Here is a 24,420-nt window from a genome sequence, read left to right on the forward strand (position 1 = left end):
ATTTTTCGAGTGAGCCAATCCGGGTTTCGGGTAAATCCGGTCCGGTTGCACACCCCTAGTCATAAGCCTCCACGCCCCGCTTTCTTTCACGGAGGTTCCGTGGGTGCAGAACGTCGAGCTCAACGCCGGCTCAAGCTTGAGGAGAGAGAACTAAGTAGAGAAGATGGTTTTTTTTTTTTTCTAAAAAAATAAGTTTTTAATACAATCACTGAGAAAGTTTTGGCAAATTGTAATGGTTAAATAGTTTTTCGTTGTTTTCAAAATATAGAAAAAGACAGTAAAAAAAAATATATCGAAAGGGAATCCTGAAGCTCGCACAAGCGAATGATTTTTCATTAGAAAAGAGGAACTAAAACGATGAACATATAATTGGTATCATTTTCACGTAGCCAATTTTTTGGCAAAAACCCTACCAAAAAAAAAAATATTTGGGAAAAAAAATAATAAACAGTAAATGAATAATCGATAACCATTTTATTTTTTACTTCTTCATGTCATTTAGGACTTTTAACCTGTTCGTAATTTCTCGACATGATTAACAACTTCGTATATTTTAAATTATTAATTTCACATTTAAAGTGATTCTATTTAAATTTGAGTAGATATCGAAAAGTATGAGCTTATCTTTCGAAGTAATGAGAAATCGAGAAATTATCACCGTTTCGCTTCGTGCGTATCATAATAAGGCATTTCATTTCCATTGCATGGTAATCGACACGTAAAAAATTACGTATTCTCGAGTCCAGAACATGTAAAGTTGTACATCATAGGTCAATGACATTCTCAAATTAAACAAAATTAAGACTATAGTTTTCTTTTCTCTCTCTATTGTTAAGAAAATGTTGGTTTCGTCAATTCTATTTAACGCTGACAAAAACAAAAAAGAATTCTATTTGACGAGATTAAAGTCACGTCAGTCCCCCACCGCTTGCGTCACAGAGAGAGAGAGAGAGTGGTGAAGAGGACGATCGGAGGAGACAAATCTCGGTGGAGGGGAGCTTCTCGTTGTGAAATTTCTCCATCAGCGAGCATGAAGTTTCCGATCGCGCGACCTCCATTGATCTTCCATTTCCTTTCTTGATTTCTCCATTCCCAAAGACCTGCTCTTCCGAGTTGGAAAACCCTCGTTTTTGGTGCATCCGCAGCTCCTTCCCAGCTCGTAAGCTCCCACTTTCTTCGGTCATTTCTCTCGGGGACGCTTTTTTCATGTGGGGGTTTTTCCGGCTTTTCTAGTGATTCGATGTGCCTCTGACCGTCCTTTTCGGTGTTTGAACTGAAGCAGAAGGGGAAGATTTCGTTAGCATCTCTACGTTTCGCGGAGTGCCTCCGCGAGCTCTGATCTTTGTTGGTCTCGCTGGAATTTGGCGGGCTTGCCGCTGGAATGAAGAGCATTTTGTCTGAATTAGAACTTGCCGGGGTTATTTTCTGCCATTTTTAGCTGGTTTTACAGGTGCTACTTGAATTTCGCTTCTAATTCGTATGTCAATAAAGCCTTTTAGTTGCTCGAATCAAACGTTGGAGACCTTGGGAGACGTGAATTTGATTCTTTATGGTATTTCTAGTAGGACATTGCAAGCTTGTTTTAAAGATAATTATAAGTTGAAGATTTTCTGCCTATTCTTTCATGGCCAGTCGATACCTTACAGAACAGGTTGAAGATAAGAATATCTTTTCTAATGTTTTCTAATGTTAAATGTGAAGTTGATACTCACAAGAGATTTTCATTTTCATACATTATCGTGGATGCCCTATTGTAAAGCAATGTGTTGACTTGAAGAAGAGTGGTATTGGGATCTTTATATGGCTCTGTAATGGGGGATACGTCTGATTAGCTTTTCTTTATTTTTGTTTTTTCATGAATTCTTTTGTGGATTCTCCACTCAGAGTAGGCAGAGCTTGATTAGATATAATGCCAAATTGGGTTTCCAATGGGGTTCAAAGCCCTCCAAAAGTCACCACTGGCAAATTCTCTTATTTTGAGCTACTTTAGGTCTCTGAGGGTTTCTTACAAATCTCCTTATCTTGCAATTAGATCTTCCGTCTCTATGTTTCTTTATGGCATTGTCTTTCGTGCTTCCTAAGCATTAGTTACGAGTTTGAGTTTGTTTTAGCTGATGTAGTATGTATATATTGCAGTTCGTAATTTTTGTTTGACTCAAGCAGAGACAAGCTGACGCAGCCACGTTAGAATATAGTCTAACATTCCTAATCTGTCACCGAGCTGGAGCAAATGTCTTTCCGTAGCATAGTTCGTGACATAAGGGATGGGTTGGGAAGCTTATCCAGGCGAAGTTTTGAGGTGAGGTTGCCTGGCCACATAAGAGGGAAATCACACGGTTCTCAAGATTTCCATGATCAGCCTCTGGTGATACAGACGAGCAGATGGGCAAGCCTTCCTCCTGAGCTTTTACGTGATGTTATCAGGAGATTAGAGGCGAGTGAGACCACTTGGCCTGCTCGGAAACATGTTGTTGCCTGTGCTGCGGTTTGCACATCATGGAGGGCAATGTGCAAGGAAATTGTTAGATGTCCTGAAATTTCTGGCAAGATTACTTTCCCTGTCTCACTGAAGCAGGTACATTTCTTAAATATTTTTAATTGTTGGGGTCACTTGTAGGTTATCTGTCTGTTATACTTTCTGGTGGGAGAGTTGATGAAAGTTTCCTGACTTGTCTCGAACAGCCTGGACCTCGGGATGGAAGTATTCAGTGTTTCATCAAAAGGGACAAATCTAATTTGACTTACCGCCTCTTCCTCTGTCTTAACCCTGGTAAGTTTCATCACTAAAGATGTTGAAAATGAATTGCATGTTGGCTTGTCTTGCAACCCTTGGGCATTCCGAAAGTGAACAGTTGCTTAGCTTTTCTTAGTGTCCTTTATGATAAAGGTTGTGGCGTCCAAAAATTGAGGTAGACAGGTTAATGATCCGTACTAGGAAAATTCAATCATTCAGTTAGCATTGATTTCCTTGGATAGTCTTGGCTAGTTTATTTGTATAAGTGAAGAAGACTAATTTGATTGAAATGGTGCTGAGGGTTCCTGCTTCCACATTAAAGTCCATAATCTTTGATATTTGGAAATTATTCTCCATGCCCTCCGACCTGTTTTGCTTGTACCTTGATTTTTGAACGTATAGTTTCCTTTTTGCTAGGTCAAAAGTGCACAAGATCCTTGTAAATGCCACGTCTGGCTGAAAGTTGTGTATCTATAATTGTTTCAAGCAATCTCCAGTTAATTAATCCCATGCAAAGATACAATTTTCTCGCCTTCTTAATTGTTTAGATTTCATTCTGTATTTTGGTTTTTCTTCTTAAAGCCAAATGGACGCTCTATCAGAAGAGAAAAAAAATTGCTTTATGGACAAAATTGTTAAGTTACATTGTTTTAGGCAGTCAAATTTACATTCAGTACGTGATCAGGGAAATTATTTGCACTAAGTGTCTCATAAATGACCTTTCTTATCCTACTCATCCGAAGGAAAATAGGTACCTTTCCTAGATATTTTATAGCCATTAGATGACCTGACTTCTACCTGATCTGAAGGTATTCATGAAAGCTTCTTATAAATGACCTTACTTATCCTCTCATCCAATTTAAAGAAAAACAAGAATTGCACTTGTCTTCTAGCACTTTGCTTGTACCCTTCACCTCAAATACCGTGAAAGCCAAACAGCGTAAACAGTAAACACCAGTTTTTCATCCCAATTTTGTGAAGTTGCTACATGGATCTTCTCATGCGATTCTGCTCACTTTTTGTAGGAAGCCTTCATCTAGTTTGTTGGAAATGTTAGAAACAGTCTTTAGCTGTTTTGTGCAGGGGTGATACCCCTTGTTACCTTTTTAATGAAATCTTAATTGTCTTAATAAGGAAAGATCCAAGAATTGGAGCTCTCTCTTTACGCCCTCTTTTCAAGGCTTTCAAGTCTTCCTTTATTCCTTGTAGTCTTAATCTGCACTATAGAATTGCATCTTTCATTCAATCATGCAAAGGTTGCCTTTCTATGTGTCCCATCACTTGAATAAATTTCTTTCATCTTGCCCGCAGCTGCAGCCATAATTCGTTTTCCGTGAATGTTGCTATTTGAAGTCTTATTTCATATTTAGTCTCAACTCATCGAACAAGGCACTCCTTTTTTACTATGCTTTCGTGGTGTCCGTGTTGCTCCTTTGTTCTTAAGCTTAAGTTTCATTTTGCAATTGTTGATCACACCAGATGCATCTTTCCACTCCTCCATCCTGCCTGTGTCTGGTTCTCGAGGTTCCGATTTATGGGTTCATCTTTTCACAAAGTAGGTCCAAGATAACTTAATCACTCACTCCTTTGTACGTCCTGGTTCACAATTCTTGCTACCATGTCACCCGGAGTCTTAAATTTGCTGAACTTGAACTCCATATATTTTGATTTTGATGGACTCCATTGGATTCCAAAGTTCAGAATTCAACGTTGAATATACTCCTAGTTTAAATTTGTCATTAAAACCTCTTTTTTATACTGTGGAGGAAATCCACTTTAAAGAATCCTCTTGAGCCTATGCAGCAGTAGACTCAAGATAGTGGATTTACGGCTCTTTAGCTATAAAACGGTCAATGCTGCTAAAGTAACCTTTGTTTGCACCAGTGGGTTCTAATATATTAATGCTACTGTTGCATGTACCTGATGGTCCTGAATCACTTCCTACCATGCTGATCATGTTCTTACTGGGTCATTACTGTTTATATTTACAAATGTATAGACCTTTAAAGAGAATTTTGAGGTTCTTATTTTAGTTTTATCTTTGGACCAATTTTCTCTGTGGGCCTTCATTCGTTCAATAAACTGCCTGGGAAAACCTGTTCCTTAGGAGAATGCAATCCTGTTGACACGGAACAGGATTTGCAATTCAATTTTAGACTAATTTTGAAGAGTGTGGTACTCACTTTTGTTCTCACATCTTCATTCAATCAAACTATCTGAGGATGGATGTGCTGATGACTTACAGGTCGTTCCTTTCTAAGAAGTTTCCATGTGTGTTGTTTGCTGTTTGTTACCTAAAGGCCTATATTAATTGTTTTGGGGCATCTTATCATCTCACTTATTAAAAGATAATCCCCTCCTATTTGAATCAGTTCTTGTTAGTTACTCACAGGCTGTAATGGTTGCTGATCCTATCTATTTGCAGCTCTGCTGGTTGAGCATGGCAAGTTCCTTCTCTCTGCGAAACGGACAAGGAGAACTACTTGCACTGAGTATGTGATCTCCATGGATGCAGATAACGTATCAAGATCAAGTAAAACCTACATTGGAAAATTGAGGTGAGAAAAACAGTTGGCTTTTTATCTACTTCCCCATTTTGTTTAAAGAAAAAGATACTAAGTTTACACCCCTGAAAGATTTTTATCAAGGGAGAAGGAATATTTCTTTGTTCAAAAGTTTGTTTCTTTTGATTGTCCTTAGGATTTGTTGGGTTGGGACGACCCATCAATCTTCTTTAGCCATGCCTTCATAGTTAGTTTGTGACAGATTCTATGAACTGATACTCTTCTACACAAGCATTAATGATATATTTATAATTGGTACCACTGCTTCTGCTGTTATGTTTCTATTAAGAGAGTATTAATAGCTGTAATGGTTGTGTTAATATTCGAGGATTTTGAAGAGAGGGAGAGAAAAGAGACGAGAGTTTACATCTTTATTCAAGGGCTTGATAGAAGAGTAGATAGGATGGCTTTGTTCAGAGAGCATAAGAGACGCAAAACCCTAATTACCTTAATTAAAGCTAACCTTCTAACCACCAAGGTGGCTTGATAAAAGAGTACATAAGATGGCTCTATTTATTGTTGGGCAATGAAAACTTCCAAAGGGGAGTGCAAATAATTCTTGTTTCCTGACTGTACTTTTTGGGTAGTGGCACGAGAAAAGAAAAAGGGGAACAATAACCACTAAGGTGGTTGGCCTAGTGGTAAAGTGGCCATCCATCTTCCTTGAGGTCATGAGCGATTCACATCGTGAGTGACCATCTGAACGGTTTGTTTTTTGAGACCTAGCTTTGGCTTACCTCATTGTAGAGACTTCATGGCTATTAGCATCTTGGTTGGGCTATGTTGGCTGCTGGCCAACCTCTGACCATTGGGTCGTGGGTGGTGCGAAACATGTTATGGCTCAACTTCAACATTTTGTAGCGGGCGTGGGACCCTCAGAGTAATGCCAGAGGGGTCGCTAGTGCTGGTTGTCCTCCCCCTCCCCATCCTATTTTATTGTAAAAAGAAACTGGATATGGTAGAGTCGGGAAACAAGAAACTGACTTGCAGATTTTTAGGCTGTTGCATTTGTTGATAGCATTTGGGCCAACTTGAATTGTAGAGCTTCGGTTTTATTTTGTCAAGTGCCCACTTAATAAACACCTCAATATAGAAAGTGTCAGTTTCAATGCATTTTTCTCCTGTTATTTGTAATCAATGCGTTGGAAATGAAAATTTTTCCTTGTTAAGTATGATTAACATGTGCTCCAGAAGGATTAATAATTATTTCATGACTGGCATCTCTTTGTGCCATCAACTAATACTCTCCACGAAACATGCAGATCTGATGCATTATTTGGTGTATGATGTTATCCATTGTGTGCATTTGCTGTTGAGCATGGAATGCTTTAGCTAGAAATAAGTAGGTCTTATTAAAGACCCCTGGTTAAAATTTGGCAAATGAAAGATTGCACACTACTCAATATGTTATTCTTCCCTCTTGTTTCAGATCTAATTTTCTTGGCACCAAGTTCATCATCTATGATACACAGCCTCCATACAACAATGCTCAGCTTTCTCCACCTGGGCGGAGCCGTAGATTCTACTCAAAAAAAGTATCACCTAAGGTCCCCACTGGCAGCTACAACATAGCTCAGGTCACATACGAGCTGAATGTGCTGGGCACGAGGGGTCCGCGGAAAATGCACTGCACAATGCACTCCATTCCTGCCTCAGCCCTCGAGGCAGGTGGCAGTGTCCCCGGTCAGCCAGAGATTCTTCCTCGCTCACTAGAAGATTCATTCCGGAGCATCTCTTTCTCAAGATCAATTGATAATTCAACTGAATTCAGCAGTTCCCGTTTTTCGGACATCATTGCCCCCAATGAAGAGGAAGACGAGGGAAAGGAAAGACCTTTGGTCCTTCGAAATAAGGCGCCAAGGTGGCATGAACAGTTGCAGTGTTGGTGTCTTAACTTCCGCGGAAGAGTGACTGTGGCCTCTGTAAAGAATTTTCAATTGATAGCTGCAAACCACCAGGCAGCTGGAGCACCAACGCCATCTCAACCATCTCAGCCATCTCAGCCATCTCATTCTGACCATGATAAGATTATACTTCAGTTTGGTAAGGTCGGAAAGGATATGTTTACTATGGATTACCGGTATCCTTTATCTGCATTTCAAGCTTTTGCCATCTGTCTAACTAGCTTTGACACCAAATTGGCTTGTGAATAAAGTCGGTAGATGATAAATAAGATTATAAGGAAGAATGTCAAACTTTAGAAAATGAGGGGAGGGAGTAGAGATATCTATTATGTGGGAGAAGGTTTTAAAAGAGCGTGTGTTGTCTATATAGAAGCAGGTTAGCTAGACCTTGGAACTGCAAAAGTTTGCAAAAAGAGGGCTTGGAGTTCTCTCCCATTGATCTCTCTTTGAACTGGCTTTGCCGGGGGTCTTCTTGTGTGGATGCTTGTGCTTTTACTGTTATGTTGCGACTATTTTCGAGTTTTGTAAAGGACAATTGAACTCTTTTAACAATTGAACTCTTGACTTTCCGGAATTTGGGAGATTAGTGACGGACGAAGCTGATCTTTATACCATCTTTCCTTTTATGCGCATCTATCTGTTCTTGTGAATAATTGAAGCAATTGGAAAATCTTATTGCTCCTCAAATGAACTTATATCTCTTGAACGGTGTAATCCCCTCTGGTCTAATTAGTCAGAGGAAAGAAAGGGAAATTGGACTGGACCCATGTGTCTTCCTGACGGTAGGCCTCATTAGCTTGATATGGCTGAACGTGCTGATCGTGTTGGTTTGAGCAAGTTATTGTTGGTGTAATTTGTTGCCAAGACGGGTCAATTGTTATTAATAGAAGTGAACTATTTTTGTTTGACAAACTTATCTTCGGGAACTTCCGTAAAAGTACATGATTTTAAATGGTCTAGGAGGCATGCCCGTGGTTAGGTGACCCAGCACGAGCTGCTCAAAGATTCGCTCGCGACGTGAATCGAACTGAACAAGGTTGAAAGTCAGGGCACAAGTTCCAAATTATCGTTTGAATGAGCAAGATATGTTGGAATATCCTATTCAAGATTTGTTCTCGTCCTTCGCAAAATCAAGCTCTGTAAACTACCTTTCTGACTTTGTCACGAGTGAATTGTCGGTCCATTTAAACGCAGCCGTCTCACTCCCTCCCTCCCTCCCTCCCTCCCTCCCTCGCCAGTTGGTAACGATGCAGTTTCATCGATGTAAAACATATCCTAAATTTTAGTTTTCGCAGAGAAATGTAGAGTCAAAATGCACAAGTTCTCATGGCCCAGTCCCAGCTCCACTTCCTTAATCTAATCGAAATAATCGAAGAGAGCACTTAAAAGCATAAGGTCCCCTCAGCTGCTGGAAAAGTCACCTGTCACCACCGCCACACTTAATCAATTTTCTTCGAACGATAAGTTTGTAACAATTAATTTAATCTCCTCGTGGACGTAGGCATGTCCATCTTTTCAGCCTTTTTCTTTCCCCAAACGAGAGGTGATAATCATTAGTTTTAGCCGGCCAGTGCAATTTTCTGATGGGTTCTTCCATATTAGATGATGATGATGATGATGGGGTATATTATTTTTTTGTGCTTACCAAAAGGGATTTCCAATGTTAGTTCTTTAACTCACGCATCACCTGTTTTATTGGCGATTTGTTGATCGAGCCTCTGTGACAAGGGCAAATTTGCTGGTGGCGCGGAAGCCTTGAACCGCGACTTTTCTTTAAAAGAGCGCATTAAGGATAATACATTTCGTGTTGATGTGACATCGCCAATAAATTATGCATTCATGAGTATGGGTTAACCTTTTTCACAATGTCCGATTGTCTGCGCAAATCATTAGCTCATTTAGTGATTGATTCTGGTGCGGTGAATAAAGTCAATTATTATGACGATACGAAATTCTAGTTTTGAGCTTCAGTATATGTTAGATACGGCGAATGATTTGCGATAGATTCAACTTGCACAAGATAATTTTAGACAAATATTTTAGTTATGTGAGAGGGTGCTGGGCCGGGTGGCCCTACATACCCCGCTTGCCACGCATATATTTATATACACATATATGTATTCGTATTTATTAAATTTCCAACAAAATTTGGACCAAAAAAAAAAATTTCCAACAAAATTGTTTGATCTGCCACTCTTAGAACACCACAATATTCGTCCTTTTTGGGTTAATCTTCTCAATGTTGAATCGACAAATTATCAATACTTCCCTACCGTATTTGCTACATGCGCCCAAGATATAAGGAAAAAAAAAAAAAGAAGTGAAGAAGAGACAAAATAATAATTTAAAACAAAAAGAAGCCTCTACAAACGTCTTTCATATGATTCCAATTGGTAGTCTATCCATAATCATGATCTACACAAAGCGATAGTCAACAAAAAAAAAAAACACTGAATGACACATTCAGAACCTCCTAACTAAACCAACACATCCATAGAAGAGAGAATAACAAGATGAAGCGTCACAATACCTATCCATATTTCACTTGCTGTGAGAGAGAGAAGAAGGAGAAGAAGAAGAAGAGGAGAAGATTAGGGTTGACAGAGTCTGAGAAGTGAGCACTTGAAACTCGAGGAGAAAAGCTTGGTTCTCTCTTGCCCTAGTCATGGAGGCTTGAAGCTGAAACACGAGTCTCCTTCTACCTGAGCTAGCTGCAAATGATGCCCTCCTTCAAGCATGAAGACACAAGATGATGATGGTGATGGTAACCACTTAACTCCCTCCCTCCCTCTCTCTCTCATGGTTGAAAGTTGAAACCCATGAAGATTACTATATATCTGTCTCGCAGAGAGAGAGAGAGAGAGAGAGATGCAGCACCATCACCACTCAAATGAAAGGAGGTAAGAAATGCAGAAGAACACGAAAAGGGTTTCCATTATTAATGGTGCAATGACAAATGGGGAAGGGAGAGTCAATGATCTCATTCCCGAAATGGTGTGCAATTATCACACCACTGTGGGGATGCCATCAGTCGTCACGTCACTTTGCACTGCATTGCTTTGATTCTTATTCCTTGCTTTGGACTCTCTCTCTCTCTCTCTGTCCCCTCCCAAATCTTAAAGTTGTTTTTCGTTTGGAAAAGATTTGATTAATTATTATATCCTATCATATATTAGTGAGGCCAGCTTTTATTTTAAACTTTTAGAGATTCCTTCGGTAAAACCTACGTTTTCAAACTAGTTTTTAATTCGACAAAATTTATAGCAGGCACTAGATGGACCATTGTGAACGTTGCGATCACCTCGTGAACTTTACCCCTTTTTCTAAATGTTGTGTTCTTTCAAAGGCAATGACATCTACACATGTATCTGTATCGACCGTTCTTCATTGTGGCATCAAAGTGATAATGAAGTACATCCGTGTTCTCTCTTTCTACCTTGAAATCTCATTACGGCAATCCTTCAAAAGCTTTACGGTTTTTCATAAACCGATAGAACTAAAGTGCCATGAGATGGGTAAACAATGTTGGAACAAGTGCGCGCTAATATCATGAAGTGAATATAAAAAAAAAAAAAACAAAACAAGTTTACGAGATAAGATAAGATAAGTCAAGTGTGAATAGTGGTTTGAATTTAGCAAAATGCGACACTTGAAGCCTGTAAGTGCTCTTGAAAAAATTTAGTTCTCAAACTTATTGTGCTTTTGTCACTTTAGTATGAGATAAGTGCTAAACTTTTTCAAGTTTTGCCAACATAATATATCCTACCAATTTTGGTCGGAAATCGGTAACGTGGATATCTGTCATCTTAAGTGGCAAGACTAGTGTGGACGTGGGCAATTTTATTTTTTTTTCCTTTTTCCTTTTTATTTTCTTCTTTTTTTTTTACATTGCATCTGCCAAGGATTATCAGCCACAATAAAAAAAAAGTAAAGAAGGAAATTAGAAGAAAAGAACGAAGAAAATGAAAAATTTGAGACTCAATTGGTACAATTAAAATGTTTATAATTGGATTAACAAAAATGCAATATGTTTAAGACTTTTTCGATAATTTTTGCCATTGCCTGATTCACGTGGTGTAAATTGGTTCCAGTTTTGTGATGCCATGCATGATAGTGTTGGTGCTATGACATTGCGTCTAAAACACTCAAATGACAACATCTTTCCTATAAATGATTTTGTTATCATCAACTCATGTAGATAACACCAGAGTAGAAAGCAGATTTCTCAATATCATGACGAAAAACTTAGCGTAGTGCGATAATCTACTCGACGTTGCATGGGGAATTGGATTGTTTTGTATCTACAAGGATTATGAGATCCACTACAGTTATGGTGCAATTATATCATGTACAATAATGGCTACGATTAGGGTTTAGTGTGACGACAAGTGTGGCGGCGATGGCTGGTGGGCGACGACGATGACCACGGCGGTCAAGGAGAGCTACCCCTAGGGAAAGGAGGAAAAAGACTTAGCAGGGAAGGAAAGAACGAGAAAACTAATAAACAGAAAAGAGAAAACAAAAAAGAAAAAGAAGAAACGTCTTAATCGTTAAAATCTCATATGCTAATTAATTTTCTTTTTAGAGGAGGTATATTTATACTCTCTTAATTTGGACACATCCCCATATTTGGGTAATAGTGTAATTATAAAAAAACTCGTAGGTAGTATCGAAAGATTGATTGGACTTTGATATGAATAATTCAAGGACTCAATTGAACAATATAAATATTTTGGAACTACATTGAATATTTAAGAATAATTCAAGGATAAAATTAAATAAATTAAAAATTCAAAAATTATATTGCATATTGAGTGAAAATTTAGGGACTATTTATATCATTTTCATAATGACCAAATAGGGTTTATATGCTTAAAGATCTCTTTATTGCAAATTTCCCTCATTTGACACACAGAAGCATGAAATTTCACGGTCATATGATATCGATGTCGTTAGAGAAAATCATCCATCACTAGACAAAATTTTCTAGCAAAATAGCCAAATTTTGTTGATGAAATCAAACGTCAAATCAAAGTTTGCAGCATAAGTTCCTAAGGAGGTCGTTATTTGCGAGGTTCTAGCTACATCGGCCACTCCTCGATTCCTTCATAAGCAGTAGAAAAATCGTTAAAAGTGTCACTTCTAGATTCCTTAGTCAACAATGTTCAACGATATCCCAAAAAGAAATTTTCTTTTTAAAAAATAGTGGGTTCCATTTTGGTACTTTTTTGACAAAATGTACGCTGAACGGACGCAAAAGTCAGTCACCATCCATCATCATTTGAAAGAATTTTTTTTTAAAGTCCTATAGTCTATGTTGGCCCAATTCTCTTAAAAAAGTGCTAAATTTTAGTTGCGTCGGTCCGATTTTTCTATCTCATAAAATCATTTTAGGTGAGATTTCAATTTCGACCCACATTTTTTTTTGTCCCGTGCAAAAACACCAACTTTAATTTGAGTTCCAATTCTGATCCGAACTTTTGTTATTTGGTAAAAATATATAGATATTCAGTTGATATCAAATCTAATCCCCATCAAGTTTCCTGTTAAAAGATTCGACGTGTCATTCCAATGTTACATCTTTCTCTTCCTCCATGTGTCGTTTCGTATAGTCTTTTGCTTTTTTTCTCTACTTTTATCTTTTCCTTTTTTCCTTTTCATTGTCGTCATCGCTAATTTGATCCCCAAAAATTCCTTCATCGTGAAGAAAAGCACCGGTTCAAAACATTGTACAATCCGAAGCTAGATAAGCAAAATCCTCGAGCTCTTGACACCTGTCCAGCTCAGATCTCAAACTCCTCTCGGACAAATCTTTTCGAAAGGGCAAAAAAAATAATAATAATAAATAACATTGGTGCATGAGGACACATCAAGAGAGAGGGGATGATTACATGGTGGATCTTTAATGACACCATTGATCAAATTTGGGCCCGACTCGACGTTGGTGCTTTTCAAGAGAAAGTTGGTCGCCAATCCTTAGCCTATATAGGTTTATCGGTTAATCAAAGCGATTAACCATAATGATCCTTTTGACAAAAAGATAACCCAAATTTCACTAATCTGCGATTCCTCTTTTCGGCCGACGTATGGTTTAAGATATTCCAACTTTCCAAGCACGCAATTACAAGACACTAATTGCCAAGCCGTCAAAGTCCCAATGACCAATGTCTAAATGCCCACTGAACAAGATAGAGAACCCTCAATTTTATATGTCATCCCTTGTTTTATCTCCTTAAAAAAAAAAAAAAAAAGATGCATTCATACTGAATGGGTCCAATTGGAATAAGTCCTTGTGCGACCATTGACTTTAGTATTTTCCGAGGATGACTATAGTTTTCATTAAGTTGTTAGTGCTCCACCAAAAGGATTACTCTATGCGTCCAACCCATTAGGTATCTCCGATTGATTTGTCAAAGCTTTTGCTTGATGGGAGGGTTGAGACTCTCCTTTTGGGGGTTGTATCATTCTTCTAAGTTCGAGATGACTAGACGTCGAGCTGGCGCCGAGCAATGGTCACCTCAGCATTTCACGAGCTCGTCGATTGTCACGGAATCAAAATCTAATGCGTTTGAGTGATTGACAATGAAGTTTGGTGACCTAATTGCGATTGAATAGGGGCCTATGACACTTTATCTAGATGCATGTGTATATATCCGTAATAGCTAAGAAATCTCTAGCAATAGAGACTTTCTAACTGCCGCTAGAGTTGTTAATATGGGTCAACGAACCATTTTTTACCCATATGGATTCTAAGTTTTTAAAGAGTTGAATGAAAATGAGTCCAAAAAAATTTAAGTTGAATTAGATGGGAAAAAATGAGTCCGACACTTAAACTCATTTTTGACCCATGAGGACAGCTCCCATAAGTTGCAAATGGGCCCATGGCCTCAAAGGCTCAACTTGGCTATTATTGTTTTTAAAATTTTCTATTTTATAAGTGAATGAAAGAAATCATAAAAGAAAAATATAATTAAAAAAATATAAAAATTGATGGCCGACCACCCGTCGCTGCCTCGATCGTCGCCGCCCACCGTTGATTGCCGCCGTCATTTGCCCTCCGCCTCTGCTCGCCGACCACCGCACTCTGCCGATTGCCACCCCCCAACCGTCGCCGGTCGCTACCGTCCACAGGAAGCCGGAGAAAAATGAAAGAAAAAATAAAATAAAAAATACTTTTTTAAAAAAATTAAAAAATAGTTTTTAATAATAAAATATTTTGAATAACATATATTTAAAAAAATTAAAATATTCGAAATAGAAAAATTTCAAAAAATTTCAAAAAATAGGAAAAAATTTCACTTGATTTTTTATTGCATGAAAGTATTTTAATAATATCATTTTATTTATTTTATTTAGTAATTTTTTTATTGTTTAATTTGCTTTTTTATTTGACATGAAGTTTTTATCTAGTAACATATACATGTGAAAAGCCTAAAATATGTTAAATGAGTTATATAGGTTTTCTTAGAATATTAGTGTAATTTGGTAACATTGATCAAAACGGGTCGGGTTGGGTCCGGTATGAATCATTGAATATGAGTCAAAACAAGTTAGACGGGTCAATATGGGTTGGACCATATTTGACTCGATCCAAATCCTATCCGATCCAGTCATTTGACACTTCTAACTACCACGAGAAAACTACAACAGAAACTGTTGTAGGAAAGCTATATGAAGCAATCTCCGGATCATAAATATCTCTAGCATCCTTATTGGAATCCGAGGAAAAAAGGGCATATTCAAAGATAACGTTAGGATTGGACATCTTACCAATGTTCCTATGGAACAATTGGTGAAAAGAAGGCTATTTCCATCTCCAATGCAAATAATCTTTGAAAATGTACGATCGGTGTCGTGATCAAACTATCCGATGGGTCATGAAGCGTAATTGTGATCCAAGATACAAAGGTGCAATCACAATCTATGGCATCAAATTAGATGGGCAAGACGAAATCAAGTTAAAAGTCCGGGGTGGGGGGGGGTGGTTGATGTGTAATTTCCCTGGCTATGCTCCAGCTAAAAATAAAAACCAATGCCAAAGGATTTGCCATTTGGTGGGCAAATTGGTATGTATTGATATGGGTGAGCGGTTTCAGGTCCGGTCCGGTTTTCCTTAAGAATTGGGAATTGGATCAAGTAGTCCCGATTTTTCTTTTTCCCGAACAGGAGACATGACCGGACGGTTCTCGAGTGGTCCTGTTGAACCGATAGATTGTCCAATGATCAAGGAAAAAAGAACACCAAACGAAGCAACAAAATCACCTACGGCCAGACAAGATCTCCGCGAGGCTTTGTCCCTAGACAAATCATCACCAAGCCCTTTGGCTGACACAAAACCATCTGATTATGATGGTCACAACATTGATTCTGGCAACTACAGCACTAGACCATCGCACCAGGCAACAATATCGTCCTGCACTTATGTATCAAGTGAGAGAACATGGCAAGATTGCTTGAAGGGTGGATGAAGAACTCCACCAAATCAGCCCAAACCATCACCACGCTGCTCAAGATCATTCCCTGACCAACAGTTTCATTCCAACTAGTGGCTCAAGCTTAAGAGAAGGTGAGGTCTTAAGCTTAGCAATACCAACATGCTAGCTATGGCAAGCCCCTAAAAATAAAATAAAAAGGATGGGGATGAAAGAATAGAATGCAGAAGTCATGGTACGTTTAAAATATAAATAAATAAAAATTAAAAATCGATCTATCCGGTCTAGTTCGGTATTGTACTTTGGAACCGAGAATCGGACCGCCCGATCACCGATTTCAATTTTAAGGACCGGGAATTGGACTGTCGTCCTCTAGAATTAGGAATGATTCTCCGATTCCGTCGCCGTCAGTTCGATTTGCTCACCCTTTCGTATTGGTGAATGAATTGAGAGGTCCAGAAAAACGCAATGTAAAGAAGATGAGTAAATTGCAACAGAATATTTCGACCAAAAAGAAAAAGAAATTGGAGCAGGATACAAATTTCAGAGGAGTAAAGTGTAATTTCATCTAAATTAATTTTGGCAGTTGACCGCTCGGCCGTTGAGCTCCGTCGTCGACTGCATCGGACGACGGTGGGCGACGACGAAGAACGTCTCAGTTTGCAGTTCCCGCCGAAAGAGAGAGAGAAAATGTTAGAAGCGAAGAGTCTGGTGAAGGCAGTGGTTCCTTCGACTCTCATCCGCCATCCCTCTCCTGGAAATCTCCAGTCTACTCGCCTCGCTCTCCATGTAATCGCTCGATTATCCAAAACCCTAAACCTACCTCTCTCTCTCTCTCTCTCTCTCTCTCTCTCTCTCTGTAGACGTTGTTAAGACCTAATGAGTTTAAATTTGCGTCTTTTTCTGTTCAGGCGAACGAGGAAGGATCTTCATGTTGGGTCTACATTGCTTCCGGTTGTCATATCTTCAGAGTCCAGGTTATACGACCACTTTTAGCTGGAATTTGCAAGAATTATGATATTTAGATATGTGCGGCCAGTTCCGTCATAGCCCGCAGTATGTGGTTGTTAGTAGTATTTGACGATTCCTTGTTAGCTGATGATGGGGAAGGGGAATGGGAATGGTAGAGCTCGACTGGAATTTGATGCTGTCTCAATTCTGTAAGAATGAGGTGGGGGTGCTTGTAGAGAACACTTGCGCCAGAAATTTAAGTTACTGACCTGTAATGGTCTTGCGTTTTGAATGGTTGTTATTGAGACTACTCATTGTGGAGATTTCTCGGTGAACTGAAGTTGAAAAATAAATGGGTACCATCATTTGCTGGAGGTTTTTGAAACTCGCCTATTGGATACCTGCTTATGCAATTAGACAGGCTAGAGAATTGTGGGTTCACAACAACATTAACTAAATGTTCTTTCAGATGGTTGATCTCTTTCCACAAATTATGTCTCTATCTCTATCTCTTCCCTTTCGTGATTTCAGGTGCCCTTGGAGGGGGATTTGGTCGGCGAAGGCAAAGAAAGCCTTCTTATTCCTGCTCATGCACAGGTAAAGCTCACTTGGACTTCTATATCTCTCACTATGCCTTGCGTGCAGTGATCTCAAATTTCAGTAATGAACTAGTTTTAGCTTCCCTTTCGGAATAAAAGGGTTCTATTCCATGGTGGTTGTCATTCTGTCATCCTCTGTATGGATCCTCTGTAATGTGACGGTCTTGCTTTTTGAAGGTTATAGACTCTATGCTAGTCGACCGTTGCCCGCACCGATCCGAAATTCAGAGTATAGTGCTGACTGAACCTGACGGCAAGTAGCTTTTCTTTTAAGCTTCTGAAGATTTGATTTCACAAGAAAAATGTTGAAGAATGATGTTGAGTTGAGTCATGCTTGAGAAATATCTGGTCGTTGGCTGATTCAACTACGAAAAGCCAAAAGACAAAAAGAGAAAAAAATATTGAATAAAAAAACTCGGTTCCTTAAACTATTTTTTTGAGTAGTCAGCTCATTCAATTAATTTGCAAAGACTATGTGACATGAAACAATAGAGTACCACAGCAAAACTGCTGGCCTACGACAAGCTACTGCATTCTATACAACAATCTGTTGCCCTTTCTTTTGGGCCAATTAAGTATCTATAATTACATTTAGTGGGTGACTTCACATTGGTTACGTGTGATGTGTGCAGCTGATTCTAATTTATTGGAACTCAAAGCTATGTTTGTAAATTTTGTCCAACCACCAGACTAAGCGAAGGACCAAAGAAGAGTTGAAGTTTAATTTCAAAGTAGTAATGTTGGACCTTTTACTATCCAAAAGCAATGTCGCTTGAATTGCTATACAGGAACTACTTTCAGAAAGAAATATATCAAGCAGGTTATATTTGTGGATACTGCCAGTCCTACACGGAGATGGGTGGGCTCCCTTTAAGATATTACTTGGGCTTAGCTTGACATAATCTTGCTGGGAAAAACACTCGCCAATGGTGATTATGATTGAAGGAGTCATTTATTTACTAGTTCCTTAAACAGTTCTATATATTAAATGCTTAATGTATTGTCATCTAGTTTGGTGTGCATGTTTTGATTGTCTTAAGGATTCACTCTCGCGTAAGAAAATCTGCTCTTCTCCTTGTCGAATTTTAGTTGCCGTATGGTGATGTTGCTGGAATGGCTTATAGTATTGTGATCAATTGCAGGCACTGGCCACTTGATGCTAGGAAGTGTGGATTCCTGTGGCCACCTCATTGTTTCTAAGCTAGATATAGGTGGTAAAGGTATGTTCCCGTCTAATGTTTTAAATTTTGTGGGGTCTTCCGGCCGGAGAAGTAGAAATGTTTATTTTGTAAAAGGGAAAAGAACAAGCATGTACCTCTAACGAATTTATTCTTTGGTAAAGAATAGAAAAAGAATACTTGCGCCGTAGCAGTGAGCAGTATTTGAAATCTTTAGATGTCAATTCTCTTTGGGGGAAATGATATGAATACTCATTGAATTGCTCTCTTTTTTTCCCCCTCTTCTCAGTCTGAATTTGCTGGGCAAACACTTTGTATATGATCCAATCTCTCTCTGTTTTTCTTTAGGCGGTTGGTTTTTTTTTTTTTTTTTTTTGGGGGTGGTGGGGGGGGTGGGGGTGGGGGAAGGGGAGGGGGAGGAGTGTGAAGGGTAGTTTCTCGGTTCCTAGTCCTACACTGTAAAGAAGAAAGCATTGAGTAATACAATGATGTAGAAGATGCGTTTGTTTAACTAATTTTCGCTCCTCATGAATCCTTTCAATAAGGTTCTACTATTTTCCTATGTCCTTTCTATGCTATGGTCCTCTCTCCTCTGCATCATTAGTCTTGTTTCCTCTCCTTGCTTCTAAAAGGTTCTGTGACAGAGAAGAGTCCAATGATTTTTTGTTTTAATGTTATGACCTTCCGGGCTGGGCTAGTCTTGTTAACTATTACTCTTTGCACAACCTTTTTACTGACTTTTGTCTGACCAAGAGCACACTGCAAAGTTTATCTATGTCGTAGCTTGTCAATGGAAGCTATTAGATTAATCTTTTATTAGTTAACCTTTATTTACTATACATGTGACAGGTTTCTGGACATACATATCATATAAGTGATCTAGTTGCATGATGATTGCTAAAACTCCTTGTATTACCTGCTTTCCATGTTGACTATGTCTTCAATTCATAAATGTCGCAACAATAAGGTAATACTGTCTTCCCATGGAATCTTCAGATGATGGTAAGCTTACATACTCGGTATTGCCTCAAGATTGTGGAATTGGAGAAGGTAGTTGGGCAGGACTTTGCTTCAGTCCAAATCAATGGTCTATGGTACCTAGCCATCCATGAAGTTTTCTGTTTTTCAATTTCCATTTAAAATTTGGAAGCATTGAGGATGGAATAAGTTGGTTATCTCGTGGCACATGTCTTTTCTGTTCTCATTATCTCTTTCATGTATTACTACACAGTAGTCTCAGGTGCATAGAGATTTTATTGATACAGCATACTTTTAGTTTCTATAGGTGTACCCTTTTTTTTCCCTCAAGCGGTTTTGGAGTATTCATTGAAGCATTGAATTTGACTTGACTTTGGAGCAATCTTGGTTGTGATGTACACTCGCCTTTTTACTTGACGAATCTTAGAAATTACATGTGCTTGGCATTTATCCTTTCGTTCTTGCCCCTCATGAATGTAGATAATAGATTGTCCGAGAACCTCTGAGTTCAAAACTTTGAGGGAACCTGTAATTGGTCATTTAAAGAAAGTGCATTGAAAGTTGGAGAGCAGATCACTGCCTCATTCTCATTAGTAATTAGAATTTATTTACTCGTACTTCTTTTAAGAGGTGCTTAATATCGTGTATGATATTTCTTACAGTGTTTGCTGACTGGTTGAGTATATCACAGGCTGCTGTAGCACGGAGCTTTTGCAAAAGCATCGATATATATGATCAGGATATGCATCTTCGGACTCTGAGGACGTATGTTCTTAGTGCTTGATAACTATAGGTATATGGCATATGTTTGCAGTCTTGAGGAAAAAGTTGTTCTTATAGACCTATTTTTCAGGCTGTGGTATCCATCTTCACTGAACTTCATAGAGAATATGTCTAATGGGAATGGAAATTTTATATTAGCCGTCGCTGAAGGTTGTCAGGTATAGTAATTGCATTAACGAAATGCTGTACAGTATTTGCTTTTACAGATAAATTGTCCTAGACATTATGGTTGAATTTACTCTTTAAATCAGTTTATGTTTGGATTGTTGCAGCTGAGTATATGGGATTTGAGGATGAAAGAAAATGGTGGTTGCCTCCAACGAATCTCTGGCTCTCTTGGTGACATCTTCTATGCTGTCTGTAGTTCTTCTACCAGCAACATAGCAGTCGGTGGAGCTGATCGAACAGTAACTGTATATGATCCTCGCAGGTTTCTTGTTATCAATTTCTGTAAATGCAGTTACTTAGACTGAGTCATCAAGTCTGACATGTAGAAGTCCACGGCTAATATTTTTTGCTCTTGTTGAATTAGTCAGGTCAGTTTGACTTTTTATTTTTGTAAGATGTGTAATATCCTAGATAAGCTTCGGTACTATCCCCGAAAGGGGTGGAGGATTTGCTGTTGTCAGATAAAGGTTGAGATGCATGCATTCGATCAGACAACTCTACAATTTTGAATTGCACATCTTGGAGGGTCGTGAATCCAAAGATCTAATGACAATTTCTAGAATGGATTGAAAAGAAGCATTGATAGTAATATGGGAAAGTAATGTCATTATTCATTCTCCTACATACATTAAGTGATTATACCACTTGACATTAAGCTTCTTCTAAAATAACTAGAACTAGAAGTCTACCCCACTAAACAGACTGCAGAAAGCTTGAATATACTCCTTTCATTTTCTAACATTATAGACTCCTCATGCCTCCTCTGTGAGGCGGCAATACTCTATCTTTCTTGCTGTCTTCTGTGTTGAAGGGTGATGGCATCCCCATGCAAATGCAAGTCTGAAGAACTGTGAACTATTGCCTTCTTTGTTATTGTAAATTCTGACAATACTAAAGAGAAGAAAACTGAAAGCAATAATGATGGTCTCTCTTTGATAGTTGGTGTGATTGCATACAATATGAGTTTATTATCCCATATTATTATTGAATCCAACTTAGAATCTTGCCCAATTTACCTTAAGGCTCTTTATCCTGGAGGAGTTTAGAAAGATCAGAGGTTGGATCTTTTGAGATTTGTTATCCTCCAACTGGCTGAATTGATGGATTCATGACCAAATGCTGAAATCAAGTTGAATTAAATGAATTGCTATAGAATTGCACGATTCTTGCCCACTTACCCTCCACTTCTGTTGTTTTTATACAAGAATCATGTGTTTATCACATGGTTTGCATATTCGGGTGATTTGGATAAACATGATTTCTTTGTTCTTTATATATAAAAAGAGATGTAATATTGTTTTTATACTTCTAATACAGATGGTCAGCATTATCACGATGGGTGCATTGCTCAAAGTATGAGGTAAACTATTCCCCGCTTCCAACCTCTTTACTAATGTTTCTGCTTCAGACTGTGATTTGGAAGGAGACTTAAAGTTCTTTGCATGCATGAAATCTTTTTGTCATTGATTGTGGAGCCAGTTGCAAACTGTTACAGTGATGAGTGTGAGAGACATATTGACAGTTCTTCATGGTCTAGTAGTTTAGTCGATTTCAAGAGATGGAGGACTCTGTGTGTGTGTTTGGGGTAACCATGAGTCAATTTCAGAATCGCTTAACATCTCTGTATCTAAGAGCCATAAGTCATGAGTTGGAAGTTGATAACCTAGCTTTTATGTGAAGACATGACTGGCTGGTTGATGGAGCTAGAGGTTGACCAGGTGCAACACTTCTCGGGAGCTGCCTTCTCCAACTGCATGTGATAGAATATGACAGATGAAGGTGCATGTTTGCTTTGAAACATGGGATGTCACCACCTATTCCTTTTGACTGTCCAAAATCCTTGCCACCTGAACACAATCAATGACAAAAAGATTAAGGACTCATGTGTCAATTAATCACCCTCAAGCAAATTCCCTCACACTTTGTGGAAAGTGCAAGCTTCTTTAACTGGAAATGATAAGGAAAATAAGAGTGGCTTATCAGTCTAAATTAGTGTTCATATAGTTAATCAGTTGTGGCCAATTTCTTTTTTGTTCTTGTTTACAATCGGTTGGGTTCATTTTTGTAGAATGTGGAACGAACTTCCAGCTTCATGTCTTATTCCATCATGTGACAGCAAAATCTCATGATTTGCATTAGTAGCTTAAGTATACGCATTATTCAAATGAAGCTGTATCTGAACAAGTATCTCTGGCTTATGCTGTCAAAATCTGCTGGTGAGTAAAGTTTTTCTGCTTCATTATACAGATCACTGGACTTGCATTTTCATCAATAAACTCTGATTATATCTATGTACAAGGAATGGATTATGAGGTAAGGTTAGCAGAGAAGTTCTTATGTACTTTGTCTGTTTGCTTCTCACCTGTTTGGTCTTGTTCTTATTATCTTATATGACTATATTACAACTTTTTTGTTGGTTTAACAAGTGGGCATGTGCAAATAGAGCACAGGATGAGAATGATCTAACATGGATGTAGCAAATGGCGTGACTTGAAGTATAGGTGGCTATCAATGAAAACATTTCATCATGCAAAAATGCTTTAAGAGATTATTGTATAGGTGCATGCGTGTTGGCCATGCTAAAATGGTACACTAGGTACCTGTAAGCTTTATTCCTTCATACAGTTATTGTTCTTTCTAGTTTCTAGTGCTGGGGATGCTGAAATTTGTTGAAGTATATGTCTCCTTTCATGTTGACTGTAGTTGAGTTGAAACATGGCACTTCCTAATCTAGCTTACCTTTGTTGATGCCTAAGATTTACTCTTAGTTTCTTTCTTTCAATAAATTTAGTCTTACTTGTAATCCTTTGTTTGGGCAGGTCTTTTGTGGGCAATGGAAAATGAGCGAGAAAGTATTTACATTTAGAGGAGACTCAAACTGGCTAGGGTTTAATAAGGTAATATCATCTAGATCCTCGATCTTCGCTTATCTGAGTATCTATATATTGAAGGGCAATGCAGCGTATCTCATTTGTCTGGTAACAAAAGCTTGATTCCTGTATGTTGTTGCACTTTAATATGGCGACCTTTAACTATACAATGATCAAGAGTTTCTGTTATATAGACTAACCTTGGTTAGGTACGAGGTTCGTCTGAATAATCAGAGTTAAGGTACCGGAAAGGTCTAATGGCTGTTACAACACATTGGATGAAGTGGGCCTCACGCCTTTCTGGTTGGGACTTGGCTTAGGCTGCAGCATTATGCTGCTGTACTTGACCATGAAACTCTCTTCACGTTGACCCCAAAGATCTGCTCTTTTTCTACTGCAGTGCCCGGGCAGAGACGTCGTAGGTGGCTGGTGCGACTCGGGTAGCATCTTTGTTGCTGATGTTGTGGGTTGAAGCTAAAGCAGCAGTAAGCCGGAGAACTTCCCCAAATGGCTATACTTTTTCTCCCATTTTTGAGATTATATGCGTCTCTTTAAGTAGGAGAGAGAAATAACAAGAAAGAAGGGTGTTTGATTAGCATGTCAGGGTGCTATATAGCAGTTTATGATGAAGCTTCCGGTCAAGTCATCTGGTTCGTGAGGAAATCTCTGTTGTATCCAGTCAGTGTAGGATTCAACATTTCCACATTTTGACTGCTCTATTCTCATAATATTGATGGTCGGAACAACCATCTTAGTTCATCACCCTCTTATTTTTCTCTTGTTCAAGCTGTAACACACGGCAAAGTTATCATCGGAGGCGGCAATGTCAGAGCATTTCACTGTCAAACCACGACTTGATGCAATTAATCAAATGTTTAGATCGGTTGGTTGGCAATGATCCCACGAAAGTAGATACGACAGTTACAGCAGCTTATGATTGTGGAAACATTGTGAGTAATGAGCGCGAGAAATTTGTAGCTCGCGAGGACTTGTACTTGCCATGAGATCACTCGACAGAAAGGAGTCGGAAATTTTGAAACCTTGGGCGGCAAGTCCTGTCCATCCCGACTAAGATAGAGGTCCATATAGAAAGAAAAAGAAACGGTAAACGGAGTTGTACAAGGAGCAGCTATCCATCTTTTTGGCCTTCTGGAGACCTAGGACGCTTCGAGGCTTCAACAAATATTACACAACTCATGCCTGTCGATTTGTACAATCTGTATGTGCGAGTTGGCGTAGACATATGTAGAGGGATGCAA

At 38.7% G+C, this 24,420-nt stretch overlaps 2 protein-coding genes across 6 annotated transcripts; both read left to right on the forward strand.

Moving 5' to 3' along the window:
- Positions 1–905: 905 nt before the first annotated feature.
- Positions 906–7,831, forward strand: LOC115750686 (tubby-like F-box protein 8). 5 transcript variants are annotated; one of them, XM_030688200.2, is made up of 6 exons: positions 906–1,159; positions 1,283–1,450; positions 2,161–2,575; positions 2,683–2,770; positions 5,160–5,292; positions 6,728–7,831. In XM_030688200.2, the coding sequence occupies exons 3-6, from the start codon at positions 2,231–2,233 to the stop codon at positions 7,449–7,451; spliced, it is 1,290 nt and encodes a 429-aa protein (XP_030544060.1). In that variant the 5' UTR covers positions 906–1,159; positions 1,283–1,450; positions 2,161–2,230; the 3' UTR covers positions 7,452–7,831. The 5 variants fall into 5 exon arrangements, with proteins under 5 accessions (XP_030544060.1, XP_030544058.1, XP_030544057.1 ...); XM_030688198.2 differs by having other exon boundaries at positions 907–1,159; positions 1,280–1,450; positions 2,137–2,575; XM_030688197.2 differs by having other exon boundaries at positions 907–1,159; positions 2,137–2,575.
- Positions 1,108–23,920, forward strand: LOC115750689. Its single transcript, XM_048273554.1, has 14 exons — positions 1,108–1,112; positions 16,342–16,423; positions 16,546–16,611; positions 17,117–17,182; positions 17,362–17,437; positions 18,327–18,404; positions 19,359–19,456; positions 20,032–20,105; positions 20,194–20,281; positions 20,396–20,553; positions 21,609–21,651; positions 22,539–22,604; positions 23,111–23,188; positions 23,562–23,920. Exons 5-14 carry the CDS (start codon positions 17,374–17,376, stop codon positions 23,631–23,633), a joined length of 819 nt encoding a protein of 272 aa, XP_048129511.1. The 5' UTR covers positions 1,108–1,112; positions 16,342–16,423; positions 16,546–16,611; positions 17,117–17,182; positions 17,362–17,373; the 3' UTR covers positions 23,634–23,920.
- Positions 23,921–24,420: the final 500 nt, after the last annotated feature.

Source organism: Rhodamnia argentea, chromosome 2 (assembly GCF_020921035.1).
Source record: "Rhodamnia argentea isolate NSW1041297 chromosome 2, ASM2092103v1, whole genome shotgun sequence".
NCBI lineage: Eukaryota > Viridiplantae > Streptophyta > Magnoliopsida > Myrtales > Myrtaceae > Rhodamnia > Rhodamnia argentea.